Source organism: Sturnus vulgaris, chromosome 11, assembly GCF_052056855.1.
Source record: "Sturnus vulgaris isolate bStuVul1 chromosome 11, bStuVul1.hap1, whole genome shotgun sequence".
NCBI lineage: Eukaryota > Metazoa > Chordata > Aves > Passeriformes > Sturnidae > Sturnus > Sturnus vulgaris.
In genome coordinates, this window is record NC_142253.1 from 1304765 (window position 1) to 1330878 (window position 26114).

A 26114-nucleotide genomic window follows, 5' to 3' on the forward strand; every position below is an offset into this window, starting at 1 on the left:
CAGCACAAGGTGCAGAGCTGGGAATGGAGCCACTGAGTGGGAACAAGCAACAGCATGGGGAGGGGACACAGGAAATGTGCAGCAGCCTCTTTAGGAATGACTTCTCTAAAATCTATATAAGATTTATTGGGAATATATTTGCTTTCAGGAGTTGCAGCAGCTCCAAGGAAACACCTGGAGTGACTGAGGTCCTGGAACACCCACCTGGTTCCAGGCAGAAGCTCAGCAGCACCAGGAGGGCAGTGCCAGGACCCCATGGGACCCAGCAGTGTCCCCTCAGGGCAGAGCAGGGCTTGGGCCACAGGCTCCCCTCTCCTTCTCAGGGACAGAGAGAGGCTGGGAGCAGCATCCTTGTCCTGGCACACGGAGCCAAGGTGGTCACTCATCGACTTCTGCACCAGCCTGACCCCAAAGCCTTGCTGGGAGTCCCTGCACAACCACAGGCAGCAGGAAGGTGCAACCAGCAGCAAGTTCTCCCTGTCTCTGGAATTCTCACCTCTCCAGTACCGAATTCCAGGCATCCAGTTTTGTTTCTGCTCCTCAAGTCAGAAGTTTTACAGCTTCTGCTACTGTCAGATGCTCATCAGCTGCTCAGTTCACCGTGTCTGAGCAATTCAAGACACTGACAACTTCCCCCAAACAGTCTGTTTGGAAGAGTCTTTTTTTTTTTTAAGCTAAATATAAGATACACATGTATTTATTTATTTATTTTACTTTTTGGATTCCTCTAGGAGAGGAAGAGCTTTCATCAAAACGTTACCTGATAAATCAAGAATTTCAAACATGCAGGGTAGGGCATCTTCAAAATGCCAAACAATCCCTCCCCAGTGCTGCAGTTTGTAATCTCAGGGAACTCATTTAACCAGCAGCTTTCCTGGCAGCCATAAATTCAGAGCTTTTAACTTGGAATTTTGAAACCAGAGAGAGAAATTCAGCTGCTCTTTGGGCTTGTTAGAACCTTCCAGCCAGGACCTGGGCTGTCCCCACTCTGCTGACACTGGGTGTGACACGAGGGACAGCAGCCACAGCCTGGTGGACCTGATGGCAGAAGGTAAAACTGTTCTCTTCCCCCTCTCAGGAACACTGGGATTTGGTCTAAAATATCCCTCTGACAGGCTTTTTCAGGATGCAAACCCCCCCCACAGACAAGGAAAAAGCTCCTACCTAGACATTCACATCATTCTGCAAGTGATTGCAGTGACATTGCTGAGAAAACCCCTTGGATTTCCCAAGTGCTGCTGACAGGACTCCAGCCCTGCCCTACCCTGGGCTGCAGCTGGATCCACCCCCAGCACCAGGAAAAGTGTGTGGAAAATGCCATTAATAAACTGCAAGCTCAAGGAAAACAACACAATCAACATTTCGCCTATTTTTAGCTCAATCCTTAATTACAGGGCTTTAAATCGAAGTAGAACAGTCAAGCAATTAAAGGTGGATGTTTGTCTTGGGTAATTTTTTTCCCCTAGGAAAAAGCATGGCTCTACATTTTCCTTAAAAATGCCTCAAGAAAGAGAACAGCACAATTTAAACCAAAGCCATTTAAAAAGCCAGATTCTGTTCTCCTACCCCCACTGATGTAAACAGCAGAATTTGGCTCGTTACACCTCATTTGTTGACATATTTTTTTTTTTTAGGTTAATTATCAGTACCTCCTCGAATTCCTTTGAATGGGTAGAAAAATGCCACGAGCAGGTTCATGAGGACAGCCAGGTTAAAGGAAATGCTGCTCCAGAAGGACATGTTCCGAGCACACCAGTACAGGAAGGGCTGAGCTGCAACAGACAAAATGATTTCTTTTTAATGGAGAGCTTAGTAAAAATAAGAAGCCTCTATAAAAAAAACCAAAACACATCACCACCAAAACAAGCTTGTTTTCAATTTGCCCAAAAGCACAGCATCAAAAGTAATAATAATCGTGGCTTATTCTGAAGTTTATTTAATTATCCTTCATTTTGGGGGCCCTTCAAGTTTCCTAGCTGGTGTTTTAAGGCAAAGGATCCCTGATTCAAACATGGTTTAGCAGCAGCAAGAGAACAAGCTGAGAAACTGCAGAGATCAAGCACTTGAGGCTTCCCCTAATAACATACTTTGTACTCAGGAGTCACACCAAGAGCAATTTGGAGGAGGAAAATGAGCAGTGAGCTCCAGCCCCACGCCTCTGCTGCCAGCAGCTCACCTGCAGCAGACAGTGCCACCTGCAAATTCATTTTCTGCTGAGAACAGCCCAAAACAGCCCCAGAATAACCTGGGGGTGAAGCTCCCTGGCCTTCCCTCTGCCCCAGGGGCAAAGGACTCAGCTCATCTGCACAGAGCTCCATGTACAATCCACCAGCACATCTAAATCCTTCATGTTACACAGAAATACTGCTCAAAAAGACTCCTAATTTAAATAATCCCTGCAGCCAGAACCAAGAGGCAGAAAGCAGAAAGATTCCTTTGCTGAAGTGGTCGTGAACCCGAGGTCAACAAGGAAGCCAGGGAGCTGCCTTGCAGTAATTCCCTCTGCATCCAGGCAAAATCCCTCTGATTTTAGCTCCTGCAGGCTTACTGCACAGCAAATTGTGTCCTCCTGAAATCTAGAGCAGTGAAAAAAATCATCCATTAAAAATGCTCTCAAAGAAGGGAAAAGAACTGTTTTGCCCTGGTGGAAGGAGGCAGCGTGCTTAGATATCAGATAGCAAAGGAAAAGCTCTCAGTAAAATTTAGGAACAAGCTGAAAATGCAGATTTGGGGCTGAAGGGTAAATTATTACATGCAGCAGTTCTGAGCCTCACAGCAGCCACCACCTCTCTCCAGCAAATCCCCTGCTCTAACACCCCCAGCTAACAAAGGGGCAAAGAATTCCACAGTATCTCAGTGTTCTCAGTTTCCTTTCAACTGGAAGAATTTGTAAGCAGGTTTAACTAATTTATGTGAAATATATAAGAGTGATTATAAAGCTCCAGGTTTAACTTAACACCTTCCTTTGGGGGTGGACACTGACTCTCTGTGCAGTGCTTCTGTCTGGCTTTAGCAGCTCATTTCCATTCTTAATTAACAATTAAGAGGCTTCTGGTGCTCAGATGATGGGCCAGCACCATGATCTGAAGGGAGAAGTACATGGGTCTTTATTTTAGAAGTCTTTTTAAGGGTTGAATAAACTCTTAAGTGGCATCACATGAGCACACACAGCACTGCCAGAGGTCACAGCTCCAACACAAACTCTACTGAAAACGTGAGAAACAATTGTAGGAATGTAAAAAAAATCACTCAGAGACCAGACAAGACCCGAATATTAGAGACAGGATAAATTATCCCCATTTTTAAAGAAAAAAGAAGAAATATTCTCCATCTCTGCAGGTGGATCTTGGCTAATTTGTGGTTTGTTGTTAATGATGGATGCCTTCACAGCTTGCTTGGAGACAGCCTCAAAGACAAAGTGACTCAAACAAGAAAATCTAACAGAATATATGGACGCTGTTGAAGTTGCAATTTGTTTAGGATGTCACACTCCCAGATTTCTTGCAGAGATTTTTGGAAGCAGTCCCACATCTGCTCCAAGAGGGGGTCCCAGACCAGTCCTGCTCTTGCACTGCAAACTGGAGTGGAGCTGATGCAGGGGAGGGGAGCAGCAAGGACCTGCCTTATCTCCCATTTCACAGGGTCACTGCTGGTCACTTCTCAGCATGAGCCTCATTTGGCCTTCAGCAAAACAGGAACAAAAATATGAAGCAAATGAGCTACAAGGTTTACTGGGGGACATGGTGGCACTGTGTGAATTTAAATATCATTTTAAGGCATTTCCCAGCTGCCAGTGGGAACCTCAGAGGGAAAATCAGTGCTTGAAAACACCGGTGTTGAGACATTTTAGCATCATAGATGGAAGGGACTTCTCAACCTGCTACTTGTCAAGAAAGGATGAATTCTACTTTACCATTACTGAGAAATCCATCTTTAATTTGTCCTTAGACATGTCCATTCCTAGAGATGCCACAGAATCTTTGTGGTTGGAAAAGACCTTTACAATCAGCAAGTCCAACCTTGCTGCATTCCCCAACCTTACTCCCCTACAAGAATAAGGTAAGAGTTTTATTCTTGCTGCATTCAGCACAGACCACTGCTCTCTTCAGCTGGGTCTATCCCCCCTTTCCTTCTCATTTCAGCTACTCCTCCACACATTTGTCCCTCCCTGCTGGATCTCAGACAGGATGACCTGTGCTGCTCCTTCCTGCTCTGCCCTGGATCCCCTCCAGAGGGTCCCTACTGCTCCAGCATCCAGCCTGCCTTTATCCCAGCATCCTGCCCCGTGCAGAGCAGCAGCCCTTGCAAATAATTCTCAGGTTGTTCGAGGTTCCACACTGGGGAATGTAGCTGTGGAAAAGGGTTTTAACCCTTTAAGTGCAGTGGAAATAGGATGTACAGTTACATGGTTGTTTTTTATGATAGGAATAAAGAGATAAGTTTATTTAGAAATACACTTGGTTTTATAGCATTTCTTGCAATTTCAAGAGTAGAGAAGAGGTGATTGGTTCAGAGAGAAGATACTTTATTTTTAGGGCCTGGTCACGTACCTTAACAGGTGTTTTATTTTTGTTATTAATTTCTTTTTACTTTGACCAAATTATCACCTTGGCAGAAATTCTCCCTAGCCTTGAGTTGGACCAGCTTATTGGCCGGGAACAGAGCTGAGAAGCTCCAACCTGGAATATTTTTCAAGCTGTAATTTTCTTCCTTTCTCAAGATATGTCCCACAGGGGAACCACCTGCTGCTCAGCCAACTCTTCACACCCCAAAATCCCCAAACCCCGCGCTCAGCCCCACGTGGAGCAGCACTGACCCACCTCGCAGTTTCTTCTGCCAGTTCATCTCATTGAAGAGATCCTCAGACTTGAGGAAGAAGTCGTTGATCTTGCTGCCCTGCTCGTCCCTCTCCGTGGTGTAGTAGATGCGCAGCTTGGACTCCTTGGTGAGGAACTCACAGATGCTGGGCACGGGGAACACGATCTGCTCCATGGTGCGGTCCGACCTGACAATCTGCACAGCAGCCTCCTCAGCCCTCCACAGTTCTTAAATGCTCTCATTTCTTGCTTTTTCTCACTGTTCTGCTCTCCCTTTCAAACCAGCTCCATGGAGGTATTTCCAAAGAACAGCTCTACGCAAATTTCATTTAATTTACCTTTTAGAGCAGGTCTATATTTAGCTCCAGAATTGTAATTTCTTTGCTGTGGTCTTATTCTGGACAATACTGGGCTTAGCTGGGATTTCCAAGGGGCCCAGAGAAGCCTGCACCAAAGCTGGGTTCAGAGCAATATGGTGGCCCAATTCAAGAATGTTGGCAAATTTGAGCTATGGGCAAGTGCAAGGAGTAACAGTTATATCTGTATTGCTTATTAGAGAGTTTTGTGAAGTCATAGAACCGTGGGCTGGTTGGGGTTGGAAGGACCTTAAATCCCATCTAGTGCCACCCCTGCCATGGCAGGGACATCTTCCACTGTCCCAAGCTGTTCCAAGTCTTGTCCAACCTGGTCTGGGACACTTCTAGGGATGGGGTAGCCACAGCTTCTCCAGGAAATCTCCATATTTGTGAACATTTTACTTTTATAAAGCTCTTAGATGGCACAGGAGGCCAAACTGTCATTTGAATCCAGAAAGAGTGGCAAAAGCTATCACAAACTTTCTGGATTCAGCAACAGCACCGGCCAAAATGTAACAGAAGCGAAGCCACACTTCCTCCTGCCAAGAGAGCTCTGCTCAGCTCCATCCCCGAGCCCACACATGACAGCTCAGGAATAGCTCCCCCCACCACTGCCAGGGAATTAAATAAATAACTCTCTCTGTATGCTGTGTATCAGAGACAACAGTCCACACACACAGGCAGGCAGAGCCAGGAGAGCACCATGAATAGAGCACAGGGGCTGCACTCTGTGGGGCTGCTCTCCCTTGGGGCTGCTCTCCCTGGGGATTCTCTCCCTTGGGGCTGCTCTCCCTGGGGATGCTCTCCCTTGGGGCTGCTCTCCCTTGGGGCTGCACTCCCCTGGGGCTGCTCTCCCTGGGGATTCTCTCCCTTGGGGCTGCTCTCCCTTGGGGCTGCTCTCCTTGGGGATTCTCTCCCTTGGGGCTGCTCTCCCTGGGGATTCTCTCCCTTGGGGCTGCTCTCCCTGGGCTGTCCAGCAGCTCCCCTACCTCGATCTGTGCCGTGTGCTTGGCGTAGAACTCCAGCGCCTCGTCCCCCTCGATCTGACCCCCTGGCTTCAGCATGTTCTGCAGCTCTTTGTTGTGACGAGCCAACTAAAATAAAGGAATGCACAGGGAGTGGGAGACACCAGATGTCTCTCTGTGATATTAAATTCCTGATTTTTGGCATAAAAAAAGAAATAGTACGCAGTCAGCTGCTAGGAAAGGGCAAAGTTGACAGAAGGCTTGTTCTGTTCCAACCAGACACCCTGCAGCTCTATTTTGGGAGCAAGTCAGAATGATTCAAATATGTATTTCTTTAATGCCAGTGTTGTACTCCTCTTTTCCCCATCCTCTCCCACCCTCTGCCTGGAATCTTTCTGATCACACAGAAATTCACATTCGGTCTGTCCTTCTACACCACCCTAACTCAAAGGTGTGCTCATCACCCAAGGATCCAGGCAGGGACAAAGAGAAAATCTGCATCAACTGAGCAGCAGATGCACAGAGCACTGCTCCAAAAATGCTGCTGGATGCTCCCAAATTCATCCTGCAGCACATGAGGGTCTGTGTGCTCAGATGCTGGAGGAACAAAAAGTCTCCAATGCAGTGAGTGGTGTAGCACCAATATATTATTAAATAGATTTAGACACGTTTTTCTCCCCTTTGTTTTTTACCTTTCAAACACATATTGTTATCAATACAATGGCTCTGCTTGGCCCCAGCAGAGAGAGAATGTGGCAAGGACTGAGATTTCTGATTACACTGTAATTGATCTGTGAGTAGAATTTCTCTGGGAGTATAAAGTAACCTTTGATACAGCTGAAAAATAATACAGTGCTGCTCAGTGCTGCCAAGCATTGAGCCACGTGTCCTCAGGAACTCAGTCCAGAGCCTGCCTGCTTCCCACTATAAAAGAAAATTTCCAAAATTTTCTTGCATTATACTATTTTTGTTTCTGATTCAAATTAGGATTTGCTCTGATAACAAGGGAACGTGCAGTGATTCAGTCTCAGAGATGAGCCATGAAAACAGTTCCAGGGAGAAGCAGACTCTGGCTTTTCCCAGTCTGTGACTTGTGAAACTCTACCTGATGAGCCAAGATATAAATGTTGTGTCCCACGTTCCGCGGAGATGCCGCCACATCCTCCCCGTTCTCTCCATCCTCAAACTCCACTTCTCCCTGCAGATAAGCCTTCTTGATCACTTCCACCTGCAGAAGGACACAGAGGCAAGGAGAGGAGGCTCAGGAAGGGTGGAAGCTGCTGAGGGCACTCCCAGGGATGGCAATGGTAGAGGAACAGGGACATTCAAAGGGAGGGCAGTGGGGTTCCCAAAATCCAGGATGAACTGAACTCAGCTTCAGCCCAGCTCACTGGGCACAACAAACTGAGCCTCACCTTTCCCTGAAGGTAACAAATTCCAGGCCACCCCCTCTGCATCTGTGCCATGTTCTGACCCCAGCTCCAATGCAGCCCTGAGCACTGGGACAAGTCAGTGGTGCTTCAGCTGTACCTGGGATCTCCTGCTTGTGTTTTCACCCCTTCATACATTAACCAGCCCCAAAACCCTGCCATGGCTTACTGGGCAGCTCTTGGGACACAAGGAATTTTCATTTCTCTGTCTCCTGTGCAGATAAAGAGCCAGGAGCTCAGGAATGATCCCAGGACTCACCAGCTCTTTGGGTCTCATGTTGTAGAGGATCCTCTCAGCATTCTCACTGTCGTGCCTGCTCTCCATGATGGCCAAGAGCAGCTTGGAAGCATTGTTCTGAGGGGAGGGAAAAGCAATGGAATCACTGCCAGGAGCCAAAAAATGAGGGTAGCCAGCTTGAAGGGCTTCAGGGACATGGGTCCCACAGGCAGCAGCCCCTGCAGGCAGATTGTGCCAGCCTGACCAGGGCTCTCACAGCCTCCCTTCACCAAGCCCTCCCTCTCCTCTAATTAATGACCTGCACAACTCAACAAATTTTTTTAGCAGTTTATTCCCCAAATCCTACTCATTGAGAGCCATCAAATTAACCCCAGCCAAGGTTGAAATTTCTAGAAATGCTGCTGTTTCATGCTCGTGTTGTTTCGGTTTGGTTTCAAGATACTGCAGCATCACCACAAGCTCTGAGCTCCCAAATGGAGCAGCTCAGCTCTGCTGAAGATGCTGCTGATTAAATCAAGGGACAGCCAGGGCTGAAGACAGACGTGCTTTGCTGCTTTTAACTGAAATCACTCTGCAGTCTGCTCACGCCGAGGAACACAGGGAGGAAATGGGAAACTACCACAAGGCACCAGACTACTTTAATACGAACAATTAAGATTAAAATCCATCATGCCTGACAATAAAACCCAATAAAAGTATTTAATTTTGAAGTATAATGCTAATCGAGTCTAAAAGCATTTTTTATTTACAATAATAAAAAACCCACATTACCCATAATAATGGTGTGAGTCGGCAACGGAAAACAAGGAGACACTGCAGTGTCAGTCAGGGCAATAAGTCAGAAAGGAAATATTTCTCAAGCACAGGCTGAAGCAAGAGAGCTCTGGGACTGCTGTTGCTCGAGGGGAACCTGCTCCTGTGTTTTTGTGTTTTGAAACCAGCACCAGGGCTAATTATTTCAGCATTAATATGGACAACCCTAAAGAATTGTGGATGATTTAATGTCAACCGATTAAACAACACCAATAAAGCGTTAGGAAAGTGGTTGCAACACAAGAAATTTCACTTCTGTTGTCCACGCAAAAGCTCAGCAACAGCAGAACAGTTCTCAGCAGCTTTAAATTTTTTACAGGAAGTCGTTTTAGGATTCCTCAGCATATTCTGACTGCCTGCATTCCCCATCTGAGAACTGGTGGCTCCACGTCATCATTTAAAAGATGAAATACCTGTGACAAACAACCGTTGGGCACTGCCTGCAGCTCACTGATGTATATAATTTTTGGGCACTTATGAATATTGGGATTTAATAAACACCCACGTAATTCCAACAATAAAATTCTGCTTTATCTCACTGTTAATGTGCCTCACACGGAACATTCACTTGCCTTCAGCTCCAGCACGAGGTCCATCCTCTTCTTTCCCAGAGGGTTGATGTCATTGAGGATTAATGCTGTGATGATGTCAATGCCGTTGGACTCGTGAGTAGCAATGCAGTTCTGTCCAAAGAAAAGTCATCAGCCCTCACTAATTGCCTGCACAACAAACACAGCCCGGGCTGGTGACCCTGCCAGAGCAGCAGAGTCTCCTCTGTCATCACCTCGTGGGCTGCCCGAGATGGAGAAGTGCACAGAGAGCTCCAGGCAGTGCAACAATAAAAGATTAAGGCATTTTGTTCCAAGCTTTTCCTCTCCTCAGCCATGGTCCTACTGGAGCCCCCGGCCTCAGGAAGCACAGAGAAGCACAGCTGATAAATGAAGCATTTCCATGCCAAAGTGTGCAGGCTGGAGGAACAGTGTTTTACTGAGATTAGGGAGACTTTTCTTTATTATAAACGTGCCAATCAACACCTACTTCAGTGCTGTCTACACAAAGAATGGGAATTTCCATAACCTTCAGCCCTGCTTTTGGAATGGGCTGGAACTAAAATGTACAAACAGCAGCTTGCTGCCTTCAAAATCCAGAGAGAGCCCAGCTCTGTCATTGAACTCCACACCTGGAACACCTCAAGGGTTCAATTCCACCTGATCCAGAGAGCAGAGGGACACTGACAATTCTCCCTGGCAGGCACAGCCTCACACATCCTCTTGCAGAAACAAGGAGGACAGGAAAGTCACATCTCAGTCTTTCAGGACAATATTATGGCTCAATTAATAAGGAAATAGAGAGAATAAGCAGAAACTGGCACAGGGTGCCCAGAGAAGCTGTGGCTGCCCCATCCTTGGAAGTGCTGGATGGGGCTTGGAGCAGCCTGGGACAGTGGGAGGTGTCCCTGCCATGGCAGGGGTGGCACTGGGTGATATTTTAAGGTCTCTCCCAACCCATTCTGGGATTATATGAAGTACAGAAATTCTCCCTGTCCAGTCTAATGGAACAGAACTTAGTAAAGCAAAAATATTTCCACTGCTTTGAGTGGTTCAACTCCTCAGAGGGGGCCCTGAGAAAGACAAGTTGATTATGAGGAATTTATAAACTTGTGGGGCAAGCAAAGTGGGCAATGTTATAAGACAAGAGCAGTCCAGCAGAGCAGGGAGAAAGGGGGATGCATTTCCAGCTCTGGATTCATTACCTGGTTCTCATGGCAGGGCCCCTGACAGTACTCAGTCAAACTTTCCAGCGTCTGGTTGATCAGGGCCACGTTCTTCTCGTTTATATACAGACCCAGAAGTCCAAGGCCCCCAGTTGTGCTCCCACAGATGCAGTCCAGGAACTGCAGGGTCTCACACACCAGGTTGTAGTTTGTCTTGTTGTTCTGGCAGCGTAGGAAATTCTGTGAGGACAATGTCAAAGCCATGAGAGAGGGGGAAAAACCATACCAAATGCTGTTTGGCTGACAGTATTTATAAAGTTCATCCATCCCCAATTCCACTGCATGGTGGATTGCTCTGGTTCACTGTACAAGCAGTTTTAGCCTCTTTCCAGGGCTTATTTGCTCTCCTGAGCAGCCTGTTGGCTTCGTGTTGTACAGCAATAAACAGAGTGCATCCCATAAACAGAGAGATCCATTAGAGCCTGACACACCCAGCACACAACAGGCACTCTGGGAAGCTCTCTGGAGCCTGGAGCTCCACTCCACCTGCTGCACCTCCCTGCCCAGCATCACTCCAGGTGATCACTCCCTCCTCCCAGACCTCTCTCCAAGGAGGGAGCAGCAATTCCCTAGCTGGGGTCTCACAGCAGGGAACAAGAGGGACCTGAGTGCACACCTTGAAAGAAAGTGCCTTAAAATGGAATTCTCTCCACTGCATTTCTTTCCACATTAATTACTGTGATTCCTGCTTGAAGCTGCTGATTAGGAGCAGCTTCTCTAATGAAAATCAGATTTGCCATTGTAGATTTAACAGCCTTGTGCTCTCCTATATTCCAAATTAAAAGGAGCACCAAAACCACCCAAAACTGAAGGACAGCTAATGAAAACCAATTTCCCAGTGACTCAGACGCTGTTTGCCAGTGCATTCCCAGCAGTGCTGCAAAGATTAGCAGCCACTACCACTTGCTTTTCCTTCAAGTTTCAGCAGCAAAACTCTTATTTTGCTTAATTCTAGCAGGTAACAACAATTCCAGGGTGAAAAAGCCCTCAAAGGAACAGGAGCCATGGGAGTATGGAACCAGCAGGGTCCTTCCTGAGAGCAGCACTGGTCCCTGGCTGTCTCTGCCTGAGTCACACTAATGAGTCTTTTAAGGCAAACACAGAGAGAAATTGCAGATTCAATGGAAGGCAAAGCTAAAAAAGGAAAACGCTGTCTATGAATGCAGACTAAAGGTGACAGTGATTCAGCACATTTCAGCTGATTGCTCATTTAGTATCCTGACTTCTGATTAACTTGTCAGAATGTAAAAAAGGTTGATCCTACAGAAATTGGAGCTCGTGCCTTCCCTCCAGGAAAAAACGCAAAATGAAAGGATAACACCCAAAGTGAGGAAGCAAAATTCTCCCTGTCTGCAGCATAACATTTATTCTGATTACAGATAAGCTTGTACCTGAGCTGCCTGATCCTCAGTCAGTAAGGAGAGAAGAGGGATGAGGTACTAGAGGCAGAACATTGTTAAGCTAAAACAAGAGGAAGGAAAAAATTGTAGAAAACAAACTCCTGCTGCACTGTGAGAAACTGCCCCGGGGAGTGTCTGCTGCTGTCTCAGCCAGGACACAGTGAACTCCTCATTTTCAGTCACCCAGAATATCTCACAGGCTACAGAGTGGGAATTAACTCTTAAGTGCTGAGTGTGCCACCCCACTGCTCTCAGTGGGAATGAGCCCGAGCTGTGCACCCTCTGCCAGACCCTGCACCCGGAGTCAGCAGCCACAGCTGCTAGGACATGGGGGAAGTGTGCACCCACCCCTTCATCCCATCCTTGCAGTCATTTGGAGAAGGCACTGCAGCTCCTCCAGCCCCGTGGAGGGCTCTGGAACAGCATCCACACGGAGCAAACTGGGGCTGTATCTGGGAAGGGAAGGGCTGAGTGGTGCAGAGGGGACAGCACTGCAGCTGCCTGAGCATCCCAGAGACTTCCTCCTCCTCCTCCTCGTCCTCTGAGGCACAGCAGCTCCTCCAGCACTTCCCTGTGTTTTCACATCAGCTGTCAACAGCCTGGAGAGGCTCGGTGTGCCCAGCCCACACCTGCAGCAGGCAGGTGACCCCTGCTCACTCCCCACTCAAATCCAATGTGCAGCTCTGGGAGACACTCAGCTCCCTGCAGAGTCCTCTGGCACTGCTGCAGGGAGCTCATGTTCCAGCTGCAGACACCGAGATTTTGGAGGATCAGACACTTGTGCCTTCCCTTTGTGGCTGAGAGAGAAGGACAAACCTCGAGGCAGGCAGGCAGCAAGAGGATTACACCGGAAAAAAATCGTTCTATCTTTTTTTTTTTTTTGGTTGTTGTTAAAAAAATAAATGCCTTTTCCTCTCAGAGCTGACTACAACTACCTGCTGTTTGGGAAATCTAATTGTTCAGGCCGGGGAAGAGCTGAGGCCAAGTCTGTGCTCTGGCTGGAGTTCAAGTGTGCTCCTATAGCTGCGGGTGCGTCGCCAAAGGCAGCAGCGGATCCTGAGCGTGTGTGGCTTGGAATTGTGCCACGGGAACCGACACTGCCAGCGGCAGGAAAATCCTCTGACAAAACACACATCAAAGGGCTGCTTTTCTTTAAAGCGAGAGGAAGGCTGAGGGATGGAACCTGGGCACTCAGGGATGCTCCCAGAAGGTTTCCATGCTGTGATCCCAGCGCTGCCGGGGCATTCCCGCTTGGGGAAGAGATTTGGCAGCTCGGCAAAGCTCTCACAGGGTCCCACGCTCCTGCCGGCCAGGGAACAATGGGCAATCAAGGCAATTATTGCTCTTTATGAGGGCATTTAGCACATTGTACAGCGCCTCACCAGCTCCTCCATCCCAGCCCGGCAGCAGCGGCTGAAAAATCGTCTGAATTGCAGCCCCTTTGCAAGGGGGAAGCTGCTCTGGGCTCCCTGGAATTCTGCAAACACGTCCCAGGGCAGCACAGGATACAGAGGCTGTGCCAGGACCTTTGGACTCTGCCAGCTCCAGCCCCTGGCCCATCCTCTGCACATCCCCACAGGTGTTTGCACACATGGTGACAGATGCTGAGCCTTCTCCTCCCCAGCCTGACCTCTCCCAGCTCCTCCTGCCTCTCCTTTGCCCATCAGATGCTGCAGTCCCCTTGGTCATCTCTGAGACTGCCTGCTGGACTCGGGAGCCCAGGACTGGAGCCAGAATTCCACACGGAGCCTGGGGAATCCACCTTGCTCAGGTGTTTCCCATCCCAATTCTCCACCCAAGGTAAAACTCCCTTGCTCCAGACCTCACCAGGGTCTCAGGGATGTAGGGTGGCTGAAGGCCAGTCCTACCAGAAAGGGACACGGTGAAGGTGGCACTGAGCTCCCTGACCTTCTCTGTGTCCTCTGTCACCATGGGCTGTGCCCATCCCACAGCAAAGCCACCTCTGCCTAAATCCTCCTGTGAGATACAACCTAGAAACCCTTCTCACTGCCCTCCATGTCCCTCAGCAGATTCACCTCCAGCTGAGGCTTTCCTGACTCCCTCACCACGTGTTCAACTCCAGGCACATGAACAGATCCAAGAGAATCCAGGAGAACCTGGTTATTGATAAGTTAAGCTTGAGGGCTGCTGGAACCAAAGTCTCAAAGCCTTCTTCATTTTCCTAGATGATTTTTCTTTCCCTCTCCTCTCAAAAGCAAATCAGTAACTTCACAGCACAGCATTTGCTTGCTTTCAACATATACTTTTAAAAAAATCCCAGGAAGTGTTGATCCCACCACCTTTTATGTACCTTTCAAAGACCACAGGATAACTGGATTTGCTCATATCAGCCCAGCAAGGTATAAGTACTCTTTTTTTCCCGGATTAACGTCAAAACCGAAGAGAATAATTGTTCACATAATCCATTTTAAAAGGCCTGGGATTAGGGATAACGGCGTGGCAGCAGCGAGTGCACAAGGCACCCTGAGCACAGGCAGTACCTGCAAATCCCGGTTGTGGTTCTCACAGAGCAGCTGCAGGAAGCGCAGGATGGGCTGCATGATGGAGATGACAGCGCTCATCTCCAGCTCATCCTTGCCCTTGTCTGCTGCAGCCTGGGCTCCCTCTCCTGCCGAGTAGTGCTCCTCGGGGTCGGCCTCTCTCCTGTACGTGTTGTACGCCTTGCGCGTGGCCGCCGACGCCTCCAGCAGCTGCTCCCGCACCTCCTCTGTGATCTGGGTCATGGGCTCCCTCACTGCAACACACGGGCACACACATCTCCTCAGGGAGCTGCATGGAGAGGGCCAGGGCATGGGGGCACAATGCCAGGCCCAGCTGTTGGGCAGCAGCTCTTTGGTGAGGATGTTTGGTGTAGGGGCGCACTCAGCACCAACCACAGCAGGGTTAGAAATTTGGGGGTTAACTGATTAATCCAGCACTAGCAGGAGTTATGGTAATAGGACCTGCTTGAGAACAGAATTAGGGTTTCTTCATTTATCGTTAGAGAAGGCACTGACCACAACCCACAGTCTGGGGTTGTTCCTACGGATCAGGTTTGGGCAGCTTGTCACGAGACAAGGCAGCAGAAGGACTTTTCCTCATTTCAATAGCACAACCTCACAAATGGATGAGGAGGGGATGAAGCTCTCGAAATCCCGAGCCAGGGCACCACTGGTCTCTGAACTTTGCTCTGTGGAACCAGAGATCAGAGCATTATTGCATCTACTGAAATGAGTTCCAAACACACTCCCTGATACTTCCGAAGGGAGTGACTGGGGATTACCTCTTTTCCTGTTGGGGACATCTCTGTCTGAGTCTTCATCTTTCTTTTTGTTTCCTAAGTCGCTGGTGTTGACTGTGACAGTTGCCTTGATTTCTTGCTGTGCCACTTTCATGCGATCATAAAAAACCTTAAAGAATTTCTCCGATTTCTTATCTTCTGTCAGTCGGCAGAAGAAGGAATGCTACAAGAGAAAAGGAACAGCATCTGTAGCTCCACACACACGTCTGAATCCAGACAATTCCACCTTTCTGCACTGGGTGGTATCCTGCAGGACCGGGAGCTTCGTTAGTTGCCAGTGAACTGAAATTCACAGCAATGGAAACTTGTAGTTTATTGTGAGGCAGCCCCAGTGTCTCAGCTTTGTTAAGTCCCTCATTAACAACTTTAAATACAGATTTAAAGAGAAGTGAGGGTAATAAATTACATCAGCCTTACACATTTGGGCAGCACACCTCACTCTCAACAAGGGAGATAAGGAATTAAGGTAAGGAGAAGGGAATTCCCTTAAATTTGATTCTCAGTTCAGAAACAAAAGTTTATGAGCAAAATATAGAGGAAGAAAAACTTTCCTGCCTTCCCACCCTCAAATCCAAGGGATTGTGACTCACAAGACACAAAAGCCAAGGTTAATCACAAAAATGTCCAAAAATATACAAACATTTGTGATGCCACGAGGGACATCCCGTGCTGAGTCTCCCCTGCCCTGCCTGCAGCAGGCTCCTTACAACTCCTTTTAGTTCCCACTCCAATATATCTTTAAGTGACAGAAAAACTCAAAGCACTGACTACTTTCAAGAAGGTTTATTACTCTCCTTCTGCACATATGTGCACGGAGACAGAAAGTTCTCCCTAAAATCGAGGAGAATACAAATCATGTACAGGTCAAGAAGGAGCCAACACAGTGAGTGATCAGACAACTCTTGATGAAACCAATATGCTGTTACATAAATCAGGACCAGAGCTTAAACACGACTGAAGGATGAACTTGTAAGTGGGTCACCTTATGCAGAGCATTATGAAATTAGTTAGCATTCTGCAGCGGCTCACCATCCAACAGCTTTACATGATGAATAGGAATGAAGCCTGATTTATTGAAAAAACAAATTAAAATGGGAACAGCAATATCTCCTGCCCGCTCTGCTGTGGAGCACACGGGGCCACGGCTGCTGCTGCCTTTGATCACTCCCCAGCAGCTGCACACAGTGACTTTGAACACTCCCAGAGTTGTGGCTTTGATTGCAGGCAGAGCAGGAGTGTGGCTATTTAAAGAACGTGGTCAATATTCACGGGATGTCCCTCCCAACATTGCAACACCTCCCACCTGCCCTTGGCACCTCAGGTAAACTCTGAAGATTGTGTTTATTTCTAGTGGTTAATGGAGAGGAGGGAGAGGAGAATGACCCAGGACAGGCATCCCAAATCCAGTCACACCAGTAACCCCTCCTGGCACCACCCAGAGCCCAGTAAAGCAGAGGTGTCAGAGCACTGCAGGACATGCCCTCTGCCCAAACACTGCTGGACCTGGGATGTGCCTCTGGGTGCCAAATTCATTTATTAGTATTGGTACAGTAAAAATAAAACATCTAATCCAAGAATTTCTATTAACAATTTGGATATTTTCTCATAACGTTTTCCCATGGCTTTAAGCTGAAAGAGGGCTGACTTAGATGAGATATATTCACAAAATTCTTCCCTGTGAAGGGGCTGAGGCTGACAAACAGCCCCTCAATAACTGGGTGGTTGAGGCAGCCAAGCCTGAACTAACTCTGTGCCTTGATGGCTACAAGGACAGAGAGAGGAAGACTTTGTATCTTGGAAATTTCACTCTACCAAGGTTACAAACAACAACAACAACAATTTACAGAAAGACCAGCAGAAAACACAGGCTCTAGAAAGGCCAAGCACTTTCTGAAAGATCTGGTTGTGAGGCAGTGATGGCCATGACCTGGCTGTCACACCTGCAGAGCCCAGACAGGAGGAGTTCCCCTGTGATGAAGATGTGCTGAAGGAAAAGCCTTTTTTTAAAATGAACCACACTCAAGAAATACCTTTTATGAGAGTAATTACTACTTGCTGACAGACTTGATTTTTGTCTTTTCAAGCTTTTTAACTAAGTTTCCACTGCACTTCAGAGAAAAAAACCCAAATGAAAGGAGCATTTCCAGTAAAGCTTTTTGTGCATGCTGTGCATACACTGAAGGGGTGTCACTAAATGATTGTTTCAGTTTAGGTCAGGATGCCTAACACCTTCACACATATGAATCAACCACATGCCAGCTCCCAGAGATACTGTATTTTAAGAGGTGTGATCTTGCAAGTTGCGCTCGAGCAGGTAACGGGTGGTGATAATTATGACAGAAATCCTAAAAATCTTATTTACAGATATAGCCTCAAAGCAGAAAGTGGAGAAATCTCCCTTTTTAAAACGGAAACCGAGTGGCCATTTTAGAGCACCGTCTGCTGGGGTCCTGGCTTGTGTACAGACACCATGGAACCACAGGCTGCTGAAAGAGCAAGTGTGGAGGAACAGCCAACCTCCACACTCCCGTGGGATTCTGAGGAACAGAGCTTTAAACATAGCCCTGACACTGCAGCATCTGACACCAGCCATCCCTGAGGATCCATCACCATCACACTGGGGTCTGGGAGCTCCTAAAATCCTACTGCAGGCAGGGAGCTGTGTCCCATGAGGAACCAGTACTGTCCCAGTATGGAAAAGCTGCCTGGGAGGTACTGGAGACACGGGCAGAGAGGGATTCGTGATGGAGGGACAGGACAAAGGGGAACGGCTTCCCACTGCCAGAGGGCAGGGCTAGATGGGATTTTGGGAAGAAATTCTTCCCTGGGAAGGTGGGGAAGCTCCAGCACAGGGTGCCCAGAGCAGCTGTGGCTGCCCCTGGATCCCTGGCAGTGCCCAAGGCCAGGCTGGAGCACTCTGGGCTAGTGGAAGGTGTCCCTGCTCATGGCAGGGAGTTGGAATTAGATGATATTTAAGGTCCCTTCCAACCCAAAGCATTCTGGCATTCTTAGAGTGCTAAACTCATTTCAACATTGTGTTGTTAATGTCTGTTATGTCATTAACATGGACGGGAGCCATGGCAGGGAGGGCCACAGCAGCCTGTGAGCTTTGCCCCATGGACTCAGGCTCAGCAAAGAGTTTGACAAGTGCCCAGAGCTGAGGGAAGGCCAGCAGATCTCCAGAGCACAGCAGGCTCCTGAGCAAACGAACCACGCCGAGATAATGGGATGTAATTAATTAATTACACAGCCACAGAAGGAAACCCAGACCCACCCCACCTGACAAGCACGAGTGGCTGGCAGGACTGATACTGTGAGCAAGGACATCACCACAGAGCTCTGCAGCATTTTTTAAGGAGGGAGCAACCACCTCCTGCACACACTGATTGTTTCAAGGGGATGGAAGGAGAGCCCAGCACTGCTCCTGGTATCCAGATTAAAGCACCACAGAGCAGATCAACACCAGCCACCAGGAAAGCTGGGGAGTAACTTCCTTTCCTCTCCATCACACAACTCTGTTCCTAAGGAATTCCAGCCTGAATCCTCGTGCACAGCAGGACAAACCCCTTCCACCTCTGCCCCTCCAGGGTATCCCCTCTGGGCCAAGGGAGGTCAGTAAGCAAATCCCATCATCACCTATGACTTCATCTCCTGGCTCACACCACACACAGGCAGAGCTGCAAATCCAGAGATGGATTTCTCTGGAAAAGAAACCCAAGGCCAAGTTTTGGTTGCAGCACCTTGACCAGACACAGCCCTGCACCCCCAGCAGCCCCTCGAGCTCCCTCACTGACTCAGCCTGTCTTTAATGTGTTTTTCCTGAGAAAACAATCCTGTCTTTCTTGAGCAAGTGTCAGAGATGATAAACTACCTCTGTCTATGGTCTGTTCCAGTGGTTAACAACTGTTAGAAACATGTGGTTAAGGTCTTTTTTATGCCACTAATTTCCAGTCACTGATATTTTTTTAAGTTGGTGTTTCTTCTGTAGTTATTCCCAGGAACTTGGTCTCCTTTTCCCTTCTGACTATTTACATACTCTGTGAAATGTTTACCTAACGTTTTGTGCTAAACTGAAAATACCATTTTTGCTTGCTGACTTTTCATTCAGCATTAATATAATTTTCTGTGGTGGGTATTTTTTGGCATGTTCTTAAATATTGCAAATCATTAACAAGCTGGATCGTAGAACCACATTAAAAGAAAATAAATCAGCAATGAACAGGCACATTTCCTGGCATTAGCATTTAATTCTAAGACCTTTGACATATGCAATATATGAAATTTCTAATGAGGAGTGGAAGAGAAGCTCAGCTAACTCCCCAGCAGTTCAGGGGGCTGGGATTATGGAGGCAGGATAACCACAGGGTTAGGGACAAATGCTCCTTAACAAGTCTCTCATACCAGGAGTCAGTAACAAATTGGATTTTAGCCAGCAGAACTGACATCTGTCCTGTGGAGAGTGAAACCATACAGCACAGCAGTCTGGTACCTTTGTGTAAGGTGTACAGAGGACAGACCCAGGTTACTAATCCACTAGAAATGGAACTAATCCACAGTAAATTTAATGATGAGTGAGCTTGTGCCCAGTGTAGGACTGTTAAATGGGGAAAAAAAAGCCAGGCAGCAGCTGAAGGCAGCTGAATTCTACCTCCTGCCTCTGGAAGCCTTGCCAGTTTGGGCTGTGTGTGCTGTCCCCTTCACTGGGAACACCTTTCCCTGCCCTGTCACCTGGCTGTGCCCACAAGTCACAACTGCTCTGCCAGCCAAGGAAAGGAACAGCAGTTGGATTGTTTCTCACAGCTCCGTTTTCCATCCCAGACTCGTTCCAGGCTGGGCTGTCTGACTGAGAGGCAGCAGCAAAACCCAGCAGCGAGCCCTGGGTTTGAGCAGCTCTGCTCAGCTGTGTTTGCTCCCCACGAGGGCTGGCCTTGGCTGCAGGAGCCACTCCGAGGTTGCCATCAGCCCATGGAGCTGTTTCATCAGCCACCCAGCCCTGCCACACCTTCCAGCACATCCCCAAGAATTAGAACTCCCCAGCAAAACAAGCTCTTGATGACCAAGGAATCAGGGGAAGCAAAGTCTCAGCAAACACCTCACTAATTAAAGCAAACTGCTGTCGTCTCCCTCCCCATTTCTCTAATGCCAGTGAACAGAAATACCCTGAGACCCTGGCGAGCCAGAGATTGCAGAGGAAGGTCCCTCCAGAAAGAGGAGAAAGCTCAGTGATCTGGCTTCAACTCAGGACATTTTATTCCCACACTGGAGAGAAATCACTGCAGGGACCTCAGCTCGCTCGGGTTATCCGGCCAGGCTGCCAGCACGAACTAATGCAAAACTTGTGTGCTACTTCATCTCTGCAGGAAGAGTTTGCCACCCCCAGACGAGTTCTTAGAGCTGGACTACTTCAAACAAGCCACATTTTAAGGGGAACTGCACTAACACAAGCACTGAATTAAGCACAAGTGCCAGCCCTCTACATTCTGCCTAAACATATTGCGAGGGTTTCCACTGCAGAAAATTCCAACCTAACTCTGCTTTCGGTCCCTCCTCGTTTATTTATTTTAAATATCACTAATCTCTCTCTCTTGAAATCTCTCTTAAGTCCTGGCTCGCTGGAGATCCATCACTTTGGGCATGAGTGATGGATATCATTAGTCTTGCATAGCTTAAGGAAATGGCAGCTGAAATATTTCACACTGAACATACTTCACAGTTTGAAATAAACCCATAAGGAAAATCTGCCAGAACACCTCAATTGCCTGTGTTTTTTGCAAACTGTAAAATAAACTTCGTCCTGAAAGCAGAAGGAGGACTTCCCAGCTCTGTTTTCCACAAATAAGACAAACTCTCCCTGCTATGGGCATCCACTCTCCACCCTGCACAGCTCTGCTCTTTGCTGGGGGTTCTGCCCACCTTATGGGGAATGTTTTTTGGGGCTGATGAGTGTACAGGGCCTGACCTGTGGAACTGCTTGCCTGTCCCAGCCAGCAGCACAACCAGACCAGGAAGAGCCCTCATATCCTACACGTTCTTCTACTGCAACACCCAGAACCTGGATGCAACTTCGAGTCATTTCACAGAAACAATCAAGAACAAATCTCATCCAGAGCCCCTCACACCCTTCCAGAGCCAGCAGGAGCCCCTGAAAGGATGAGGTGACACTGGTGGAAGGCACAGTGGGGGAACAACAGGCACAAACATCACTGTGGGGTCTGGGCTCACAGCCAGCCTCAGGAGCTTGGAGACTCAGGGTCTGCCCTGCTGCCAGCACGGAGCTGATTTGGGATCCTCCTGCATCCCTGTGGGAACACACAGTGCTGGGTCACTCAGCTCAGCCATGGCAGGAGCATGGATCCCATAGCCCAGGGCAGGAACATGGATCCCATATCCCATCATGGGAACATGGATCCCATGGCAGAAGCATGGATCCCATATCCCATCATGGGAACATGGATCCCATATCCCATCATGGGAACATGGATCCCATATCCCAGGGCAGGAGCATGGATCCCATATCCCATCATGGGAACATGGATCCCATGGCAGGAGCATGGATCCCATTCCCTACCAAACCAACAAGTGCTGTGTAGGTGTGAGAAACAAGGAAGTCTGCAGACTCCCCAAAAGAAAAAAAAAAAAAAAAAAGTGTAAGATCTCCTTGAGAGACAGAGGAATTAAAGAAAACCATAGCAACAAGTCAGTCCACCTACCCAAACCACCCACCCACCACCAGTTTCATTTGCTGACGCACTTCAAAAACAAGCTGGCTCCTACCCGCTCTGGAAGGTGAGCAAGCCCTGAGAGCTCATTAAATTCCCTTCTCAGCTACTCTTGTGTGCCTGCAGCTAGTGAGCAAGTGGGATATAAATAGAAGTTATATAACAGAGCTTTGTTGATTCCTGTGCTTACCAAAAAAAAAAAAAAAAGCCAGCATGACCTTGTTTTGCTGAATAGCTTTGCCTCTGCCTGCTCGGGGAGGACTTTAATCCTGCTAGGGATCATCTTGAAAGTTTATGTTGGACCTGCATCCCATGGAGAGGAACTGGGGGAATTACTGATTTACCTCCCTGCTCCTTGCAGGAACAGGATCCCAGTGGGATTGCCACACAGGAGGTGGCACCCAAGCATGAACAACACAAGGCCACCAAGACACAGCTGAACCCTGAGGTAATGCCTCTTCTCCTCCTTTTCCACCTACACTGCTCAACTGCACAGATGGGCACCTCAGAACCCAGCAGAAAATTTCCCTTTGGGAAAAAAGACTGGAAGATGTTCTGCTCCAGGAATACTGATGGCCCAAACACACCTCAGGAAGCAGCAGGAGCTGCAGCTCAGGGGGAAAGACGAGGTGGTATCGTTCCCATCTCACCTCATCCACCCCCAGTCTCACCTGTGCATCCCAGTGCCCTGGATGAAAATGGAATCTCCCCTGCAGGAAGGATTCCTCACACTGCATTATCAGAGGGGCTGGCTTGTTTTGAACATGGTGGTGTCCAACAACTGAGACTTCACCGTGCTAAACACATTAAAATACACGAGGAGAAGAGGGGTGTGCTCCTACAGGCTTGGCAGCCCCGTGTCCTTATGAGCTGTGGAGCAGCAGAGCACCAGGACAGAGGCTCCTCGTGGCTGCTGCAGGTCCTGTGCCTTCTCTGGAAGCCAACTGCACTGTCAAGGAGTCAGGATTTGCACAAGGTTTCCTTTTGGAGAAGGCTCTTTCAGAAAACGACAAAATCTCTCCCCACAGTTAATGATGGAGGTCCTTACCAACTTTTTTTAAATGTCATGTTCATAACATACTCGATTTCAAAGAAAATATGATGTATTTCACCTTGAGGAAAAACACATTAAAACAGTGAAAGACACAGGCAGGTGATTGTTTAACACGTGCCAAGAGCTTGCTGGCTGTGCATTGGTTTCCTAAACAGGTATCATTAAAACAAAGTAAAAAAAAGATATAACATCCTGTATCACAGAATTCTGTCTGTTAAAAACAAACAGAAAATTTAAGACTTGTATTATCAATGATCAAAAGTTTTCAAGTGCTATTTACAGAAGTTTCCTGACCCAAAGACATTCTTGCCTCTGCAGCCTTTGCCATTACATACAATTGTCTGTGCTCACTGATATCTAGGACTGCTGCAAATCTTGCAAGAAATAAATCTGATTTTAAAAGTCCAAACCGCAAATTAAAGCACTATTGAATTACTAAGCCTACATTTTACCCCATCAGTACTCCTGTAACGCTTTGCAGAGTTTTCCCCTCATTTTGCAAGGCAGTTGCAGCCACATAAAGAAAGAAACAAAGTGTTCCTGCAACCAAACAGGACATTCTGGTCACAGTATTTCACAGTCAATGCTACAATGAGCTCAAGGACATAAATTTATCTTGAAGTCTCTGCTCTCTCAATCCCAAGGGCTGTGGCTGACCAGCACCAATGGCTGGTAGCCCCCAGCTCTGGGCTTCCCTGGGTCCCCCAAGTGCCAGAAACACAAAGAACTGGATAGCTCTGGATTCAATTCCTTTTGTGCATCAATCCTGCAATGATGTGACAGCTGTCAAGCATCTCTGGACAGTCAGAGGCACACCAAAGGAGACCACAGCTCATCCTGGTGGAGTTCCCTCACTGGTGGCAATGCATGAGGGGAAATGCTGAGAAATGTCACCTGAGTGCAAGTATGGAGCCAGACTGGGTTGGGATGGGAGAGCTGTGTGAGTTCAGGGCAGAATTTCCTACCAAACCTGACTGATGAAAAGCTGGCTGCTGAAATTTCTGTGTCCATGGTACCTGCTCCAGGGAAAGCACAGCCAGCCCCCAGCCCCAGGGTGCACTCAAGGGAGGGCACAGGGATCCTCTGGGGATGCTCAACCAACAGCTCTGGAAGGTCAAACAGCTCAAAGGCACAAGGTTTTTGCACTGTCACATCTCAAAGGAGCCTCACACACCCCGTGGGTGCCAAGCCAACATTCCATCCAGCACTGATTCACTCCTGCCATGCTGTGATGGGGGCACAGCTCTGCAGTCCATCGGTGCTGCCTCGAGTCAGGCTGGCCCCTGGTGCTCACCTCGTCCTCAGGTGCTGGGGCAGGGGGCTGTGCAGCACATCCCATCATCATCCTCTGTGCAAGAACAGCAACTCTGCTCAGGTGCCTTAAAGCCAGGAACAAATCCCACTTCTTTCCTGACAAACCACCACCTTTTCCTTGTGTGCCAACTCCCATCACCCCATCCTCTGTGACTGCAGCCCACCCAGGGGACAGCAGTGCACAAAGGGAACAGAGGCACCACTCTCTGAAGTGGCAGACGTGCATTGTGTCACCTCGGGGCAGCACCTAAAAACTGCCTGAAACAACCAGTGTCATCAACCTCACTTCACCTTCCCCTGCTGAAAGCACCAACGTGTGCGTGTGGGTAATTTGTCACGGAAGCTGACTTTTGAGAAGATCCCTAATTAAAGGAGCAGAGTCTCCATGGAGAGGTGTTATGTAAGGGACTTTACTTGCCATTAACTTCCACCGACCAAGGAAACCCGAAACTCAGCAGAGGTGAGGCAGAGTAACTGCACGTGGAATTTTTATTTAGCAGAGGAGAGATGAGCAGTGCAGGACAAGTCCTCAGCCATCTCCTGCACTGTCACTCACTGGCTGTACCAGAGGAAAGCCTGGCCATGCTGCCAGGAGTGTGGGAAGGGACTGAGTGTTCATCCCTTCCCAAGGAGATGCAGCTCCGAGCATCAGCACCCAGCAGAGCATTCCCTGCTCTGGAGAAGGGAGCCCAGGGCAGCCCCAGGACAGCAGCCAGGCCCTGGCACCCAGGAGCAGGGCAGGCTCAGCCCTCACCCTCTGGAGCAGAGCGTGGGGCACCCCCAGGGCTGCTCAGAACCGCTGAGCCAGCGCTCCCCAGGGGGATGCTCAGGGTTACAGAAATTAATAAAGGGGTTGATGTAATTTGCAGCTCAGTGAGTTGCAGCATTTGTCAAGTTAATTTGTTGTCTGGTGCTGACCCCGTGTTTCCACCTCTGCTCTGTGTCTGTGCAAATGAGGGCAGGCTTCCCACTGAAACCCAGGGCTCCTGCTGAGCCGGAGCGACGAGCTCACCAGGCACAGCCACCACAAGGTCACCACCATCCTGCTCCCTAAGAACCTGACACTGTTTCTAAGTTAATTCCAGAAGCTAGAGCCCAGAAAATTTCCACCCAGCGAGCTGGAAGCAGGCAAAGACCTTCCCAGAAGAGCTCATTTGCCACATTGACATTCACCCCTGCAGCAAAACACGGAGCAGCGTGGGATTCAGGGTGCCACACAGCACCAGCCCAGCCTCCTTCCCGAGGTGAACCAGGAGCCTTTTCTCTTGTCCTGCTTCTCCCCCACACTCATTTTCTTAACAATGCAACAAAAATCCCTCCTACCAATTACAACAAGGAACGTTTTGAGATTTGCTTTTCTGCTGGAGTTGGCAACCACCTACTTTGCCTACCCTGAATACTGGCCCAGTGTGTACCTAATGAAACAGCAACACCTATTGCAGTTATCCCTTCCCAGCATCATGGGGATCTGTTCTCCCACTGAAGCTCATGGGAGTTACCCGGGAACTCCCATTATTAACCATATTACAATCATCATGTGCAAGTTCCCGTGTGTTGGTACAAACCTTCTGCTGCACTCCAGGCGGAATCAATTTCCCGTGTGAAAACCTGGAGTTAGGAAAATGCCATGCAGGGGTGACACATTGCTGGCTTTGCTGCCAAAGAGTCTTTTTTACATAACCTGTCCCTAATCCCACCACTTTCCTATTCTCAAAGGCCTGTAGATGGAGGCAATTGAAGTTCAGCAGAAATTATTCAAACTGAGCACAGAACAAACTTGTTTGGAACACTATCAACCAAAAGCTGTGAATAATAAACAAAAAAAAATTGTGAAATGAAGATAAACTGTGTTGAACCTCAAAGACAAAGCTGGCTGGTTTGGCTAGGTTAACTTTCCCAATGACAAATGCATCTAATGCAAAATGAATACAGT

The 26114-nt window shown here is 48.2% G+C and overlaps 1 protein-coding gene across 5 annotated transcripts in view; it reads right to left on the reverse strand.

The window, feature by feature from the left end:
• ITPR1 (inositol 1,4,5-trisphosphate receptor type 1) overlaps positions 1-26114 on the reverse strand; it is a 160342-nt gene that overhangs the window by 25862 nt on the left and 108366 nt on the right. For all 5 annotated transcript variants that reach the window (XM_088171226.1, XM_088171227.1, XM_088171225.1 and 2 more), the window contains 9 exons: positions 15077-15257; positions 14295-14548; positions 10373-10573; positions 9192-9302; positions 7828-7923; positions 7244-7366; positions 6163-6267; positions 4821-5013; positions 1650-1772 (listed from right to left, as the gene is read on the reverse strand). In XM_088171226.1, the coding sequence (XP_088027352.1) occupies positions 1650-1772; positions 4821-5013; positions 6163-6267; positions 7244-7366; positions 7828-7923; positions 9192-9302; positions 10373-10573; positions 14295-14548; positions 15077-15257 (1387 nt within the window). The remainder of the gene's footprint in view (positions 1-1649; positions 1773-4820; positions 5014-6162; positions 6268-7243; positions 7367-7827; positions 7924-9191; positions 9303-10372; positions 10574-14294; positions 14549-15076; positions 15258-26114) is intronic.